The sequence below is a fragment of the Aythya ferina genome (assembly GCF_964211825.1).
Source record: "Aythya ferina genome assembly, chromosome: 1".
In the NCBI taxonomy this organism is placed as follows: Eukaryota; Metazoa; Chordata; class Aves; order Anseriformes; family Anatidae; genus Aythya; species Aythya ferina.
The window spans coordinates 80,728,198-80,745,805 of NC_140296.1; the positions used below are offsets into that span (position 1 = coordinate 80,728,198).

At 46.0% G+C, this 17,608-nt stretch overlaps 1 protein-coding gene across 4 annotated transcripts in view; it reads left to right on the forward strand.

The window, feature by feature from the left end:
• NHS (NHS actin remodeling regulator) overlaps positions 1-17,608 on the forward strand; it is a 246,645-nt gene that overhangs the window by 203,609 nt on the left and 25,428 nt on the right. For all 4 annotated transcript variants that reach the window (XM_084525611.1, XM_084525613.1, XM_084525612.1 and 1 more), the window contains exon 2: positions 16,892-17,044. In XM_084525611.1, coding sequence (XP_084381737.1) covers positions 16,892-17,044 — 153 coding nt within the window. The remainder of the gene's footprint in view (positions 1-16,891; positions 17,045-17,608) is intronic.

Below are 17,608 nucleotides of genomic sequence, written 5' to 3' on the forward strand. Positions count from 1 at the left end.
CAAAATGAGCCTCGGCTTGCTTCTTCAAAGGGAGCTGGAGGATGTGTCAGGGGTCAGCGTGGAAGAGGCACAAGCACCAGAGCTGGTGGGCTGGGCTGGATGGCTGCAGGGAGAGCAGTACCGTGGAGCAGGAGGTGGTGGACATGCAGGTGCCAAAGGGAAGGGCACAGCTCGCGTGCAGGTGCTTCTTGTGCCGGCCCCACAGCTTGGCCTCGGCGCTGCAGGCTGATCACGGGAGAGCTGCAGCACTTTCTGTCTTTAAGCCTCTGCATGTGACACTAATTAGTTATTATTGAAAGTTATTGCTATTCAATACTGCGGTCTGCTGACAAGGTATGGTGTGCTGTCTGCTGTGGCAGTACCTGCAGACCTTGGTGGTCCATCCCCAGTGTTGCAGGCTCTTGGCAGCCCCAAGCACTGCCCCAGCTCAGCTCAGCCACCTCCAGCAGCAAGGCTGGCTGTGTAGTGCATGGCATCTCCTTGCTAGGCCTCAGTGCCATGCTGCCTGCTTCAAAAACCAGCACGTGAAGGCAGGCTGGTAAGGGAAAGACGTATTTTCCCTTGCACTTGGTCCACCACAGACATCCTCTCTCAGCACCACCATACCAAGTCCTTTTTTTTCCAATGTCTTTACTACAGAACAGAACAATTCTATGACTCTACAGCTTTTTTAATTAACTGAGAAACAGTACATCATATAACAGCAAAATAAGTGTTCTGGTGGGATGGCAGCTTCATCTGACATCCCACTTCTGTCCCAGTGGCAGAGGGAGCAGGCGCAATCCAGAAGCCTGGGGTTAATAAGCATTTTGGGAAGACATGGTCTGTTTGAGGTGCTGCAGCTGTAATACAAGACAAAAAAAAGTGAACACCTTCAGTAATACATTGGAAGGGCTTTAAACTATGAGGTGTGCACTGCTCAAATGGCAGTCTCCTGAAATTCAACCTGCACATGCACTGCTGTGCTTTCTTTCTCATCCTGTAATAATGCCTGGATATATGTCACCCTTCTCAGGCAACTCCAAAGCTGCAGGGCTGTGACCAAACCCAAATCTTACCATTTGCTGTAAGCTTTGAGACAGGCCAGAGAAGAGTGGTTTCCATCTCAATATCTGACTGACTGTTCTACTTTGCTGTCTTGGCAGCACTGGGTGCCTGTTTCATATGAGGCAAAATAAAAAAGAAGTAAATCTGTAAGTTATATATCACTACATAAATGTACCAAAAAGGGTTTAGCCAATTTGAATGCATTTCCCTATTCAGCGGCTGACTGATGTGTCAGTCTGTTTTACTGCAGCTCCATGCCCTGAGCTCACATCACTGTTTTCCCACAATGCAGATTTTACATTTCATTCAGTTTTTCTTCTGCTTGTTCTGCAGTGCCTCTTCGTCACACCTACATCTAGTTGGGAAAGCAAGTTGGGAAGGGAAAGAGAGTGAGAGCAAAGGAAGCTAGGCTTTTGCTGCAACCTTAGCAGAAGCAGTGATGCATGCAGAAGCACAGCAGCTCTGCTTTACCAACTGATACATTTGGAGGGACATAACAAAAGCAGTAGAGGCTAGAGCACGGTAACTATTTTGTTCTTTATGGTCTCTTTTTCAACATCAGGAGGCCATGCGATACCCTCTCGGCTGAACAGTGAAGGAAGGAAATTGGTGTTTCCATGGCCGAGTCAGTTTGCAGGTCCCTGATGATTTCTGATGCCAGCATCACAGTGAAGTCTCATCAGGATTCTTGGAAACTTTTTTGGAGGCAGACAGAGCCCCCATCTTCTGGCAGCTGCTGCTTAAACAGAGGCACTGTGCAGTTGGGGATACTTCCAAGAGATGCAATAAGCTTTATTTATGCTATAAATTGTCTTCTGTGGGCTATCAGAGTAGGATTTGGTACACAAAATGTCCTTATGACCTCTGGAAAAGGCCTTCAGCTGGGCATGAGAAGTATTTACCAAGAAGGTCAAGTGGGGAAAGATCAAGGGGGGAAACTTCAGGCAACAAGACTGGGGAGTAAAAGCTGTAGGGCAACAGCATCCCACACTTTTAAGTCCCTTTCATGTAGCCAGACCCTAAAAGGTTGCTTTTCCCTTACCAAGTCCGACTGAACGTATCTAAGTCCATTTTCTTCATTACCCATTTCTGCTTGTACAAAGGTATTGGACAAAGCTTTGAAAACTGTGTGATCTTTGACTGCTATAACTGTGCCAGCCAAAGCCCCTGCTAACATTTATCAGCATAACGTGTCTTTTTGATGAATATGGGGGTGTGAGGAAATAGGCTTACTGCTAAAATGCAGTTATGTCTGTGTAGCCGCAGCCACTTTGCCAGCGTAATGTATTGCAGAGAGGCAAAAGTAATTTTAACATATCAAAACCCAACGAACCTTCATAGTTTGAGAGTGGAAAATGACCCCAGATAACGCAGCTGGAGTCGGTAAGAAGCTGAATTGTTGCCAGAAGGGGGTGAGCTCGTGTGTGCAGTACGCCGCCTGGTGCTCCTGCACACAACTCCTGCACGCAGTCAGCTGCCCGGCTTGGAGATTTGAGGAAAGCAGAGTTCAGGTATAAAACCAGGAAAACTAGAAGACTGTTGGTATGAATTTCGGGATGAAACTTTTGTCAGCAGGAGCTATGACAGTGAAACCAGCTGCTAGGAGGCACCAGGCTGCAGGGATCCTACACTCTGTGTCCACAAGTAAAAGGGCACTGAAGGCAAAGCAATATGAGCATCTTGTAGCCACCCCTTTAGCAAATAATTCCCTTAGTTATCATGGATGTGACCATAGATATTAATAGCAATAGAACTGGGATTCTTAAAAGCTTAAAATTTACTCCACTGTCCTGTAAAAGTATCTGCAAAATAAATTGTTTTCTGGGTCACAATGAGAACCCTCAAAGTTTAAATATTTCGTCTTGACAGACTGAATGAAGGTAAGTCTAAATGTTTACATAAAGTAGGAAGAGTTGTGCTAAATGTTGGCAGGCTTCTCTGTCCCTTGGAAAGTGAAAAAGCATTGAAGTGTTTGTAAAATGTTACTGATGAGCAAATATTACAATGAGGAAAGGAGTCAGGATGCTAATAGAAGACAAAAAAAAAAGAGAACCCAAATGAAAAACAATGAAATTAATCTCTCCCTAGCTGCCATTTTCATAGCTAAGTAGTAGCTGTACCTTTTAGAAATGTTTTCTTCTGTGCTGTTGCATAGAATCCCATTTTTTGGATAAAATGAGAGCGTGCTGAGAATGCCAATGCCTGAACCTCAGATGTAACTCTGTGTAATGGAGAGATCGCCAAGCAGTGACCTCACCCACACTAACTATGCTCAGAGTTACTGCATCCCACAGGAAATCGATACTTGCTAATATGAACAAACACGAAGATGGAATTATCAAACTGCCAAGTCAGGGAAACAATCCTGATTTTCAGGAACCAGCTGCGATTTTAAAGGAGTAGTTAGAAGAACCTCGAGTGATACTAAACCTGGCAATTGATTAGTGAATTCATGCGTCTCCCCATGCCGCGTGGGTTAGGATTCTGGTAGAAATCAGCCAGGGAGCTAAGCTGCCTCTTTTTTTTTTTTTTACTGGGCATGGCAGGTTAATTCTGAATAATGAACCACCCAATATTTATCCAGGCCGGCATTTCAGAGCTGCTTGCAAATGGCAGAGTTTTGTTGTGCCGTGGCATCCTGTGGATTCAGAACCACAGGACGGGGAACACGCACCACAGCTTTTCTGTCAAGGTTAAAAAGTATTCAAGCCTACTTTTGTCTGAAAGAATATAGCACTATTAAAAAAAAAAAATTAAAAAATAAATAAATAAATAAATAAAAAGTAGTTTTGGAATAGCACACGAAATGAGGGGTCTATTATTGTGTAAGTACTGTGTGTGTTAAGTGAAAAGAGTGATTTCTGCCCTTCAGAAAGAACAGAGACAAGGCTAGAAGGTCCCTGGGAGAAGAAGAAATGGCTGTGAAGGCCAGGAGGTGATTTGCCCAGGGCCAGAGCTGGGATCTGCCTGCATATCCACCTAGTGGACCAACCTGCATGTCCAAACCACAGCCACCACCATTTGAAAATGCTGCCTGAAAGAACAGAAAATTCTTTCCTTTTTGCTGCATACCAATTCCTGTATTTTCTTCTTCTTCTCTTTCTCTCTCTCTTTCTTTTTTTTTTTTTTTTCTAATTTTTAAGCTTAGAGGCACAGATAAGAGCTTGTTTTCATATTCTCTCTAACACCCTAACAATACTTGAGATGATACATAGAAAATAAGCAGATGGCTGCAAACTGATCTGTATTTGTATATAAAATGTCTCTGACTTAACAAAAAATATACATATTATATAAAAAAAAAAGTTGGCTGGGGTGGCTCCCCCCGCTCTGTTGGCAGATGCTACGGGATTTGATGCGATGTGAAGCCTGATTGCCACCTCCCCCAGACAGCATCCTGCCGGATCAGGGCTGGGCTGTATCCGTGGGTGTCGTCTGCCTTTTGCTGTTCACTGCGTAGAGCATTTCAGCCTCTAGTGCAGTCTGGCACCTCTTCCAGCACTTCTTTTTTTAATGCCGCTTGGAAAACCCACACAAAAGGGAGAGCAGCAAAGAGGAGAAGGCAGTAAAGAGAGAGACAGCTAGGGCCAGACCTGATGTCCTTGTGTAGCCACAGTGTCCAGAGGCTGAGAGAGGACAGGGCAAGGACAGCAAAATTTGACCCCTGGTCCAGTTTATTGGCTCACATTTCTAAACACAGTTGTCCCCTTCTCATAAAAATGAGTTTATTTGTTCAGTCTCTTGGACAGTGCTTCACATTTTGAGTGACCGCTTGAGGTGATCCTGGTCTCCTGCAAAGGCAGCATCTCTCTTCTTCGTGCCTGGCAGTGCTGGGGCACCTTGGCTGAGCACAGTCCATCTTCCTGTAGTCCTTCCAGGGTGACCAGGGCAGGACAGGCTCCTCCAGAGGACTTCCCAGAGCTCTCTGTGGCTCATTCATACTCAAAATCAGAGGGGAGCCTAGCTGCTAGCTGTAGAAGTACTCCAGGGAGACGAATCTCCCATGGGAAGAGTTACTTTTGTTATTACCTTCCATCGTCTGCTTCTTTCTGCTTGGAAGTGTTGTCAGCTCTGCTCCCTGTGAACAAATCTACGTTTCCCAAGGGTGCTTTCTCCCGTGATTCACCATTCCACTCCGCACGTGATACATTAAGGTCAAACTCTTTTTTCTACTTGATGACCCCATCTTTTACTTACACTTCCTGCATGATCGTTTTAATGACAATGCTCTTTTTCCCCTCTCCTTTTTGCCTTTCCTTTTTCCTCTCTGGAAAGTGTATCCTGGCTTAATTTCTTTTCCTGTGGCTTTTAAAGCGGATTATTTCCTGCCGTTTATTTTTATTTAATTTTCATCACTGCTTGCAATTTAGAGTTTGAAAGCTTCCTGCCCGGTGTTGCAGGCCAATGTCGCTCCTCAGCAGGATTCCTGATAGTTACCTCTGGATATTGGCACCCGGCATTTTTGCACTGGTTCTGGCTAGCTGCAAGGAAACATCCCCATTTCATCACACTTTCTGTTTTATGTTTCAGGGACAGCACTCAGTACACGGTCATAATAACACATCTGACCACACTTAAAGGGTGATCATTTCATATGTACATTAAGCTAGCAACCCTTTGCCACCCTGTGTATTTGCTGTACTAAACCCAGTGTGTTGAAAGCTGCCTTGCACTGAGTCCAACACACACACAAGCACAGATGAGTTAAAAATGTGCGAGAATTTGCTGTTTGCTGTTATGTCCTGACTGAAAGCTCTTGACAGGGAATGGTCCAGAGCCCTGCAGCATCTGACAAATGCTGGAGCTCTTCAGCAATTGTGGCTGCTCAAAAAAAAAAACAAAACCAAAAACATGTCAGAACTCAGTTAGTTCTTCTGCATAAATATGTGGCTTAACAATATAAATGTGAGTGCAAACAATAGGGTATGGTTTGGGCTCATAAAGCCGTATTAGCCATAACAATAAAGGGATAGTCTATGTTATAATCTTTATTAACACCTTATGACCCTTTACAAGAAGTAAATGTTTAAAAATTTATTTTAGCGTGAATGTTTTCAAGCTGCATTTTCTGTGCTAGTTGCCATCGGCTGTGATGTCTCAATCCAAGCTAGGGGTTAGCTGGTTAGCATGAGCTGTAGAGGCTCTGCAGCTGGCATGGTAACAGGTTTGCGTCCCCTGCAGCATCATGCAAGGGGATGTGGCTAACAAACAGTGCTCACCAGTTGGTCAGGCGTGCAAGCTAGCATTTACCATTTGGTGGTCGTTTGCCATTTTAGGCATGCAAGGGCCTGAAATGCAGTAGAAAAACAGTTCAACGCCTCAGAAAAATGTTAGTACCTAAGGTGAGCAAGCTGAGAACATATTATTCAAACAATAATAATGGTGCGAAAATAGCTTGTCTTGACGTAAGCCATTCGGTTTGAAGTCTAGGTGCACAATGTCACTGACAAAAGGCTCCAAGACTTGTGTAGGATCTGGTGCCCCAGGGGCTAGTTCTGGGATATGACCTTGCTGGTGCAGCACCCCCAGGTGCAATGGACGAGCTGCGGACCCATTTTTCCTGAAGTGTCTTCGGAGTATGGAACCAAGGGCTTGAGGAAGGGAAAATTGCTGTGCTCTCCCCATCTTACAAGGTTAACAAGATTCCATCTTGAATTTCTTTCTTATTTTTTTTTTTTAATTTTATTTTTTGGATAAAATCTATTTGATTGAGAAGGTATCAAAGGGGGGGGGGGGGGGGGGAGGAAAATCTATATTTTCAGGCAGCTCTCCTTCCCTGTATAAAACAACAAAGACTGTATTTAGTCTTATTTCAACAACTGAAACTCCTCTGCAAGTTGGCCAGCCGTGTTACTTCTTCCCAGCTGGCTGCTCAGAGTGGCTCCCTGAACCCTTCTGGCCCTGCTTGCTGTAATGTTTTACAGAACTGTCTTGTCAGAAGTGGGACTGAAGAAGGATGTTGCCAGACGGTGTAGAAATGAGACCTCCCCCTCGTCGCCCTGAGCTCCTTTGTGCTAGGTGCTCTGCACACCCAGTTCAAACTTGGCTGTACAGAACTGTGCACTCAAATAAATCACTTGTGAGGTTGAAGCCAAAAGGAACATCTGAGAGGGGTGGTGATGAATGTCTTAGGTATTCACTGAGCTGGGAAAGTCTTTTGTTGGAAGGATGCATGAAGAGCTACCTGGTGAACTAGTTGGATCTTCAGCTTCGCCCGTGTGCTAGGCCAGCCTTGGGCCATCATCAGGGTGGCATGGGAATAACCCAGTGGTATTGCACACATGATTGTTGCCACCTGAGCCAAGACACAAGCTGCTTTTCTTTTATGGGGAAGAAGATTCAGTGGTGTGGCCATGACCCCAGGAGCAATTAGAGACCTGGGAGCAAGCCATGTGTCTCAGTGCCTCTGCAGGAAGGCAGTGATGGGGCTGCAGGAGCTGCACAAATGTTTCCACAGGAGACAAAAAAAGAGTTGCCTTCGGCCCCTCTGAGATGATTGACTTTCTGTCTTTCCCTGGATGCCTGTGAGTAATTCAGAGGAGCATGTGTGGCAATAGTAGCCTAGTATTTACTAAATATAATTGGAAGAAACTGTTGCTACTTACCTCAACTCGCAGCTAAGCGGTACTCAGGGCATCTAGCCAAGCACAGTGAAAAAGACTGATGGGGAGGAAAAAGTGTGAAATCTGAGCCACTGTTTCTGCTCCTAACACATGGCTTGTTGTTCCTGACTTTTGGGGGCTTCATTTCTCAGCCTACGTGCAGTGCCAGTGGAAGGGGAGAGGGGCCCTGCTTGTTCTTTTTGTGTGAGAACTCTTCAGTCTTGGTTTTTGCTTGGGAGCAGCTTCTGACCTTGGTTACTGGCTTCCCCCCTGCTACTTGCTGAAGACAAGGGGCTTAAATATGCCAATGAGGAAAGTGTCTCTCCTTCTCCTCCCTCCCAGGGAAACCTTCATTATGGGACTGTCCCTCCCACCTCCAACACATCCTCAGGTCTCCATCACCCAGAAACCACCCTGTTTTCTAACTCTTGATTTTTCTTAATCATAATCACCTTGCTAATGGCAATTATCATTATTCACAAATAATAAAGGCAGTTCTTTTTTTCTGGAGGACAGATAATGAATGTTGTAAGTTCACATATGACAAATGAGATCTCAGGAGCCATTAAAAATAATAACGGGGGAAACATTCTTAGAAAAACATCCCCCGTACTTTTACACGAGATACAAAATGTAACCCGTGTCTCTGGTTTGGTTTTGCTGTTCACATTTCATAGTGTTTTTCTTCTGTAGAGTGTTTATCACCCTTCCAGACCAGTGACTTCATCATTACCTGTGGGAAGCCACATCAGGGACTAATAAGATTAAGCAGTGGGGCTACCGGGCTTTATTTCTTACAGGTTATCATCTTGAACGAAGCACAGGTCAGTAGTAAACAAAAATGCTGTCACCTGCTCATGGCCATCTGATGCCCTGTGCAGAATAAGTCGATGCCCTCAATCTGCTGTCTATGAGACAGGCGTGTGTATCACTGCACCGTTGGTGCAGCTGCTGCTGAACGACACTCCTGAGAGCTGAACGGGGAAGGCACGGAGATTGATGGAGACTTGCTCTTACAGCTTTGATGGAAGGCTGCAGATTATAAAGATTTCAAGGAAAATGGAAATATGTTTGCTGTACTTGGAATAAGTCATCTGAATCTTATCTTCCAACATGCCAAACACAGTGTCTTCTTTGTTGAGTGTCATCTTCCTCCGTGCTTTTTCAAGGCTCCTGGGGTTTTACAGCAGCATAGGTTCTTCGTGTTGTGGATGATGATGTGGAAATACATGTAGGTGCTATGATGTTCAGGCCTCTGGTCTTGAAAAGAGAATCCTTGGCATGGATGCAAAAGGCCCACTGGCCCACTTTAAGTATAAATATTCGGAGAAATATGCAGAGGAATCGAATGTTTTGTATAGGAGAATAGGCAAGATGCATTAAAACTACTGCAGAAACACTGACCTATGACAAAAGTATGTATAGAATAGATAGAGTAGATCATGAAGAAATGGGCTGCTGGAGAACATGAGGATGTTTTTTTTTTTTTTCACAAGATCTTGAAGGTAAACATTAACCAAGGCAGGTAGCATAGTAAATGAATTTTGTAAAGCTTTGTTCTTGAGTGCTGGCATATGAAATCAAGGTGACAGATCTGAGAGCAACATCACAGTGAACACCACACTTCTGTGTTTTAAAAGGGAAAGCATGATGGTGACCTGTTGGAGCAACTAGGGCAAGCTTAATAGTGATTTGGGATGAGTCAGTACAGGAGAAAAATAGCAGAGCAGTGAGAGAGAATTGCAAAGGATGTATAGAAGTCTGCTTACTGAGTGCATTAGTGCATTATAGAGACCATGCACCACACTGCTGGAGACAAGAGGCTTTATCTTGCTGCGTGTCATCGAGAGTGGGAGTAATGTGAGGGGTCAACTTGTGAAGAAAGTTGTGTTGATGAGTGCTGAAAGCACGTCAGATTGAGAGAAGTGCTTTCAGCTAATTAAGAATGTGAGATTGAAGGGCATCTTGAGACATTGATTTCAGTTACGTGCCACAACATAAACACACATGTATATATGTACATGTGTCTGATGTCATATCATCCCTAGAACTAACGTGCCATCCCTACCTTTGGGTCCAGTAGCCTTAAACTAGTTGGATTTGGGTGATATTTTTATTAACACTGTTTATCCCTTTGCTATTTTACTGTCTGATTGGCTTTTTTTTTTTTTTTTTTTTTTTTCCTCGAGGAGCATGGTAGCAAATGGAAATGAATGTGGACTCATCCTGAAGAGCAGCTGACCGAACATTAGCTTTCAGTTTGCCAGGCAGGACTCAGGTGTTGTCTGCCTGCCCTGCAGGCAATACCAGTGCTGCCTGTGGTATCACTCCTACTCTTTGGTTGAACCACTGAGCTGGGGTCTGAGTCACTTCCCAGCTGGGTCGCAGTCTCTGAAGAAGTAGAATTGAATTAAATGTTTACTTTAATGCATACAAGTGCACAGCTGAAAAACCTTTTGTCTAGTCGTAAGTATTTAGCTGTCCCAGGGATAGAGCTGGACCATGTTAGTAGTTTTGCTTCTCACTTACTAACCTGCTTGCCCTGATGGGCTTCCTGCTATCAATGGCAGAACAAGGACAGTAGAAACACCATGGCTACGCATACATTATTGAGCATTTCAGATGTTTATTAATAGATAAGTGTGTTGCACTCCCTCCAGTGCTCGCTGTCACCATGCATTAGACGGGCAGTGTGCCCAGGAGTATTTCTTCACTGCAGAGCTTGGTGTGATAGGAGTGGGGGTGTACGCACAATTGCACATATTCATAGAGATGTATAATAACTAGACATGTGCACCTAATAAAAATGCCATTCATCTCTCCAGTCTGGTTCATGGGTGAGAAGGGCAGCTCCATTAATGAAACCCCAACAGAAACCTTCTGTCTGTGACTACATTTGCCGGTATTTTGTAGCTGAGAGCACAAAGATATTTCTTTCCCATCCACTCATGGAGGCAGTGCAAAACATAGTCTGGAGAATGGGAGTAAAAGGAGAGGAAGAAATCACTGGCAAGAGAAGCTTTGCAGGAATGAAGCGTTAAACATATAAAATGCTGTGCATTTCTGTGAGGTTACCGTCTATCCTGCAGTGACAGCTTTGAAATACTTTGAAATAACAAGTCCCAATCTGGCCACTGTAACTTATTTGACAGAGTTAGGGAAAGCAGTTAAAAATATGTTCAAACACCGCCAGCAGTGACTGAAAGCAGCAAAGCCAAGAATGGGATTAGCATGTGGCACTCTTCACATAAGTGCATATTGCTTAACAGCATAATCTTCTTACGTGTATAAGAATCACAGGCTTCCCAACCCTCTTGAATTGTGTCTGTTTTTGTGCCAGTTAACTGGATACCAGGTAAATGCGAAATTCAAGGATCTTCACGTGAAAATGACATCTAAATTGTATGCTTTCCAATATTTTCATCTTTCCGGATAAGTGAACGCTGATTACGGATGGTGTTTTGTCCACTTGTCCATTTTTTTCTCCTGAATAGCTGTTATTTCCATATGTGTGGTGTAATAGGAGGCAGAGAAGTGTCACAGGGATGCACTAAGAAACTGTGGTTGAAACATGCAACGTTTCACCGTATTGGCAAGAAGTAAAACAATACAAAGAGTATAAGATCGCTGTCTTTCTCAACAGCTTCTGCTCTCAGTAGAGTTCTGCATTTTGCCTGAGTTTGAAAAATTTGCAAATTGTCCATCCATGAGCATAGAACAGAATAATAACTGTGCTCTTGTCATGTAGCTAAGGGCTGAATTTGTGTTGTTGTGTCTCCCCTCCTGCTTTTCCAGAGGGTGGTTGCAACCTGTGTAGGTGCAGCCATGCCAGCTTTCATGTCCATGCGTGAGTGCTGGTGGTGGTGTAGATGTGGTGGTCCAGGCTCCACGTCCAGGCCAGCTGCCCCCTTCATGTCTCAGGGCTGGTGCTGCTGGCATTTGCTCCTTACACCCATCCTGAACTGGAGACGCACAAGGCACAAAATTCTCAGAAAGAGCAATAATAAGGCCTAGTGATGCATAAGGCCATTGCAAACCATGTTTTCCACTGTGGGATCCCACTGAGAAGTAACCCAGGAGCAGACCATCCAAAATGGGTGTCAGTCAGCCCATGGCTGTGGGCACACCAGGAAAGCAGTAAAAAAAGACATGACTGAGGATAGGGGGATCCCATCCTGTCACTGAACAAACCCCAAAGACACACAGGAGCGGTGAGGAGAAGGAGACAGGGATTTTGGCACACAGTTTTCTGTTTCAGTGAGAGTTGGGCATCTCTTGTCTCCTGTCAGAAGCACGCTTACAAAGCCCTGCCAAGGCCCAGGTGCTGCCTGCCTCGGCTCTCTGGTGTCGTGGGGCAGCTGGACCACACACCAGCAGGCCCAGGGACAGGAGGACAGGGAAATGCTGTTGGCATTGGTCTGAGTTGGCAAATAGCTTAAGATTGGGGAATTGTTTGGGTGCGTGCACAGCTGGAAGCAAGTACAACTGTAGAAAACAGCTTGTCCCACCTCGGAGGAGCTCCAGGCTCTGTCCCCCCAGGCATCCGTCCCCACTGGGTAGGCCCAGACACCCCCTGTACCATCCCTGGGAGCAGCAGCCCCATAAGGAGCTTCCTTGAAAGTGCTGATCTTGCTGATACTGCACAAAATGTGGGACATGTACAGCAGGGTAGTGACTGTAGATTTTTACCAGCCGTGTAGGCTTAAGCCCCCTAGATTTTACAGCAGAGACACAAGTGCTTAGGGGAAGCATACATTCGAGACATGCAGGGCTATAAATAAAACTCACATCAGACTCAGCACTTGCCTCAATGAAACATTTATGCACTAATATGCATGATGGAGTTGGATGTGTTGCCGGATTATCTGGTATTTGAGGTGAACCGGTCTCAGTCAGAATTCATTTTCTTGTGATGCTTTGCACACAAACTTGGCAGACGGTAGCTCACCTGTGCAGCCTGTGTGGAAGAGATCATGGTTTTGCCTTTTGGAACCAAGGTGCTTTAATAAGGATATGGCAGCCACAGGTTTGGCTTTGCTCGTGCAGGAGCTGGCAGTGTGGTAGCTCTGGGGGATCTGTCCCTGAGCACGTAGGCTCCGTCCTCACTCGCCGCTAAAATCCCCTCCAGGCTCTGCACTTTTTCACACCCCACACCAAATCGTGTTTTCGCTTTGAACCAGGAAGCATAGGACATCATCATTTTTTCACCCTGACGCCTAATGGCAGCTATAATACAGAAAAATATAACAGAAAGTCACGAAACAGAAGGAGCTGAGGGGGGAGGTGAGCGTCTAGAGAAGCAGACGGAGCTGGGGGGGAAACCCCTGGACCTATCAAGTAAATAGAGCAGAAATCTTTCTTGCTTGGCCTTTGTGGTGTTATTATTAGAACAACCACGCTTGAGTGCACTAAAGCTGCGCAACCTTCAAGCATCTACATGTAGCTCTGCTACGGCAGGATCCTTTTTTGCTTTGTTAAAGGAGAGTGAACGAGAGGACGTGACGACAAGAAGGGTCTGTGAATGATAAATATGATCAGCTTTAATAAAACAGCTATTTGGGAACCCTCAAAAGTCTTCTCAGGAGAGCAGCCATTAGTATACGTCTGTTTGACATTGGTTGTCAGGAAACCAGCCAACGTTAATGGATCCACAAAATGTAATGGAGAATCCATTTAAATGGTCTCTTGTCGTTTTGTCATCCCACAAGACCAAAAACAATTACTTCAGCTTGGGAATGAAATGAACATGATAGTTTATATGATTCACTTGTATGTTCTAAACTGATCGAAGTGCATGCTAACAATATATTAACAATCTGTATCTGATGCCTGGAATGCTTTTCCTACATCTATGCAGGATTCTTTTCTCATTCACTTTGTTGTCCAGCCATTAATAATTTAAAGACCGTGGCTTTACAGTTTCTGTGCTGCTTTATTTACTATGCGTATGATGATGATGCTCAGGGGCTGGAGGCGCACACGAGCAAGGCCTTGTTAAAACAGTCTGCAGTGTAAATCACCCAGTGAAAGGAAGCGCTGGCCAAAAGAGATACCTTGCCCCCATTTTACACAACGGAGGCACGGGGAGTCTTACCAATTAACCCAGGCTCTCAGCAGAAGCATGTGGTGAAGCTTTGATGGAAGAGGTCCTCTGCATCTCAGCCCAGTGGTCTTTGACTGCTGAATTGTGCTGTCACGGGGCTGGCTTTTGTTATTTTAGTGGAGGCAGGAGATACAGCTTTGTGCCCAGAGTGAGATGTTCAGCGGCCTGGAAGCTCGCAGTCCTGGTGGCTTCAGCCCCCAGTGCCCAGCTCCCAGGGCCTGCACCCAAAAATCAGTCTGGATGCCCTTGCAAGTATCACAGGCCAGGTAACAGTCCGTGAGGGTGAACTAGATGCTGGCCCCTCTTTTGACAGGCAGTCACGTCTTCTGATCCTCCTCCGTCACTTACCAGAGGGCTTTTTCCTTCTCCTGCCCCTTTCCGGGACATGGTTCCAGAGCGTCGCTGCTCTGGGGCTGGGATGTGTCTTCCAGCATCCAGCCTGATGGCATTCGAGGCGGGTTTATGCTTCTTTGTCCCTGGTCCAGCGTTGTCCTCTGCCCTGCCCAGTGATTCTCCCTCCCTCTGAGCTTCTCCCCGTGCCCCGCAGGCAGAGGACATTCACCCCCTCACAGCTTTTTCAGCAGCTCTTTTCGTTTTTGTTCTGGAGCGCCTAGAAAATCCACTCCAGCTTTTCAATATTTTAAAGGGCTGTCTGGTTCAGTGCGTATTGTGTAATATTTCTGCCTTCTTGGTGTCAGTAGGGCACATTCCCTGGCACAGTGAATCCGAGTTCCTGCAGGAAAAGAGGATGCACAGATGTGCAGTAACAGGGGTGTGCGGTAACTGGGACCTTACTACAGGGTGCTGTGAGCTGCTCAGTGCCCTATCCTTTCAAGATAAGCAACGGGTTTCCTTGTTATTTTCCTTCTGGTACAGTATTTTTCACAGCTCTGCCAGGTTTGCTTGCTCTTGGAGGCTTGTTGGATGGCCAAGAGGTTGTGCTGCTTTATCTGTGATAGCAGCGTGTGTCTACCGCAGCGAGTGCGGGGCGGGATTGTGTTAGCTTGGTTTCATTTTTAAGTCTCACACAAAGTATGTTAATCCAACTCCTACTCATCTTACTTGTAAAGCGCTGCTGCCAAAGCCAGAGGAGCTTTCTACAAGTTAAATATTGCAGTGAAATCTATTCTACTCTAATGAAATGTCTGAACAGCTCATAAGCAGGTAAAACTTTCTGCTCACTTATTTAGCTCTGTCACAGACAACTACTAGGGCTGCAGTCTAGACAGGCTGTTTCTGGGAGCAGGAAGGAACTGCTTGTGCCTGCCTTTTCATTAGCCCCCAGGGTGCAATCTGTGATCATGAATATCACATATCCTGAGCGGCAGGAGGAACGGGTGGGGTACCATTGCTGTCTCTCACCAGCTCTTGTCCCGAGACGAGCTTCCCCAGGAGGCGATGCAGCTGCTAGAATGAGATCGGGCCAAGTCCCTTTGTGTCTTGGTGCCTTGACTGTAAAATAGAAATTGTGCTTGCTTACCCTCAAGGGGTATCCTACAGCTACTACCCACTCCCACCATCCCCTTACCCATTTTTGTCTCACCTTGCTGCAATTCATTGCACCGACAGCACAACCAGTTGCATGGGATGGCAGTGCAAATATGATGGAAATTGAGTAATAACCCATCTGCAAAAATAAACTGCAAAGCAAAGAGAGGCTGCCTGCTGGGCTCCAAGTTTGGGTTGGGGTCAGTGGTGTTGAAGCCTTTAGAACCTGAACTTCAGCAGGTCTATCACCCTCGTAAGGCACCATCTTCATCATGGCACCACAAAGTTTAGCAAGCTGTTTTCTTTCTCATCAAAGAAACCTATAAAGTCTGTCAACATCCTGCACGTGGCAGCAAGGTTCCTGGGTTTCTCCCCTTCTGTGCTCCATCCTTCTCCTACTCTAGATTTTAGCATTTCCTCTTCCTTTCTCCATGCAAAATACTGGCATGCCTTCAGTCAGAGTAAATGCTGTTTTGCATTAATGAAAGCAACAAAGCCAGAAAGCATCCCCACCAGAGGTACTGCTGTGGACGTGCTGCTGGTGCCCCTTGGCCTCCCACTCAGGGCACGTCCCTTCTTTTTTTGTTGTGGCACGCCGAGGGCCATGCAACAGGCGCTGCTTTTGCCAGGAACTGTAGAAACAGTGTAAGGGGAGGGCCCTGACACAAGACATTTAGATGTAGAGCTCAGTGATATGGTTTAGTGGAGGACTTGTTAGTGTTAGGTCAGAGGTTGGACTCAGTGATCTGGGTGGTCTCTTCCAACCTAGATGATTCTTTGATTCTGTGAAAATATGTGTCATACAAGTGGGCAATGAGGTAGCTGGAGAAGGGGCTGGTGCACAGAGTCATATCACGATTATAGACTGCTGGAAGAGGGCTCTTACCCAAGGAGATTGAAGCTCCTTGGCTGGGCTGGGAACCCCCCATAGATCCCTCCACCATCCTTCCTCCCACTGCGGTGCCCTGTAAGCAAAGCTCCTTGGCCTTACAAGACGAGGTCTCTTGGACCTGAAACTTTTCTTGCAACTTTCAGAGGCAGCCTTTGTTTTTTTCTGTAGGGGAACTGAGGTTTTTCTGTCCCTCAGAAGCCCGTGTCCATCACGGGAACCTTTTCTGAGAGGTGACAGCTAGAGGTGCTCAGCAGGATGGGCAGTTAATCTCAGTCAGTACGGGCTGGGAGGCAGCGAGCCAGCAACCTGTGTCAGGACTCAGCCGTGTGTAACGTGATGTAGTGGAAGAGCTACACCGTGTTGGTAAGGAGGGTGGGTAAATGTGGGATCCGGTCCTCTCGCTGCCGTTGTTCAACCATTCTCACCATGGGAATGTTGCTTAGTTTCTTTGCATTTTCATTTTGTTGCCTATAAAATTATCAGCCCGTTAGTCCACACGTTTAACACAGACGATATGTATGCTTGCACCTGCCTGCCTCCTTTACTGGAGGTCTGTGATCTGGCAAAAAGGCGTTATCTAAATGCTAAGTGGCATAATGTCATACAGCAACACAGTGAAGATAACGGTGGTTGTAACTTGGTGGGAGGAAAGCTATAGTAACAGCACTGCTGTTCCAAGCGGGAGCCTTTCCTTTTCAGCTACACCAACACACAAGATGCTCCAAGTCTCACCTGGGCTTCTCTTTGTTTTTTCTACAGCTGTCTCCAACCTGGATGCAGAGAGCAAACTGAGCGTCTATTACCGGGCACCTTGGCATCAGCAAAGAAACATTTTCCTCCCCTCCACCAGACCACCGTGCGTGGAGGAGCTGCACCACCACGCCAAGCAGCACCTGCGAGCCCTGCGCAGAGGTAGGTGCTGGCACGTCCCCGCCAGGCAGCGCTGGGGAGTTTTGGCCACAGCCACGGGGCTGCGGGCACTGCTCTCCCTGGGGAATTAGGGGCTCAGGCTGAGAAATAGGGGTGAAGAAGAAGTTCTGGCAGTGCAGGAGGTGTGTGCCCTCTACGACTTATTTATGGTTACTGGAGGAGGTCTGGGGTGGACTTTTTACACGTTTGTTTTACATTCTGGTTTTACGTGTTTTTCTATTAAATTGATATGTCTGAATTGTGAGTATGGGCAAATTGATGCACTGACCCCAAAAGGATGGAGGTACTGAGTGTTTTAATAAGGCCACATCTCTCCCTCTCAATGCTAAACACACGTTAAACAATGCCTCGGCTCCAGGATAGATAAGATTTAACTTCTCAGAGGTTAAACCTGGAACCCAGTGGTATTAGAGAGAAGCTAATAAGCTCCACAGAAGCTAAGCTGCCCGCCTGGGGTCATAAACAGGATATGGAGCCTCGAGGAGACCTGTGTCCTTCTCAGGTGGCATCTGAGAGCCTGCAGAGAGAGAGAGAGGGATCCCTGCC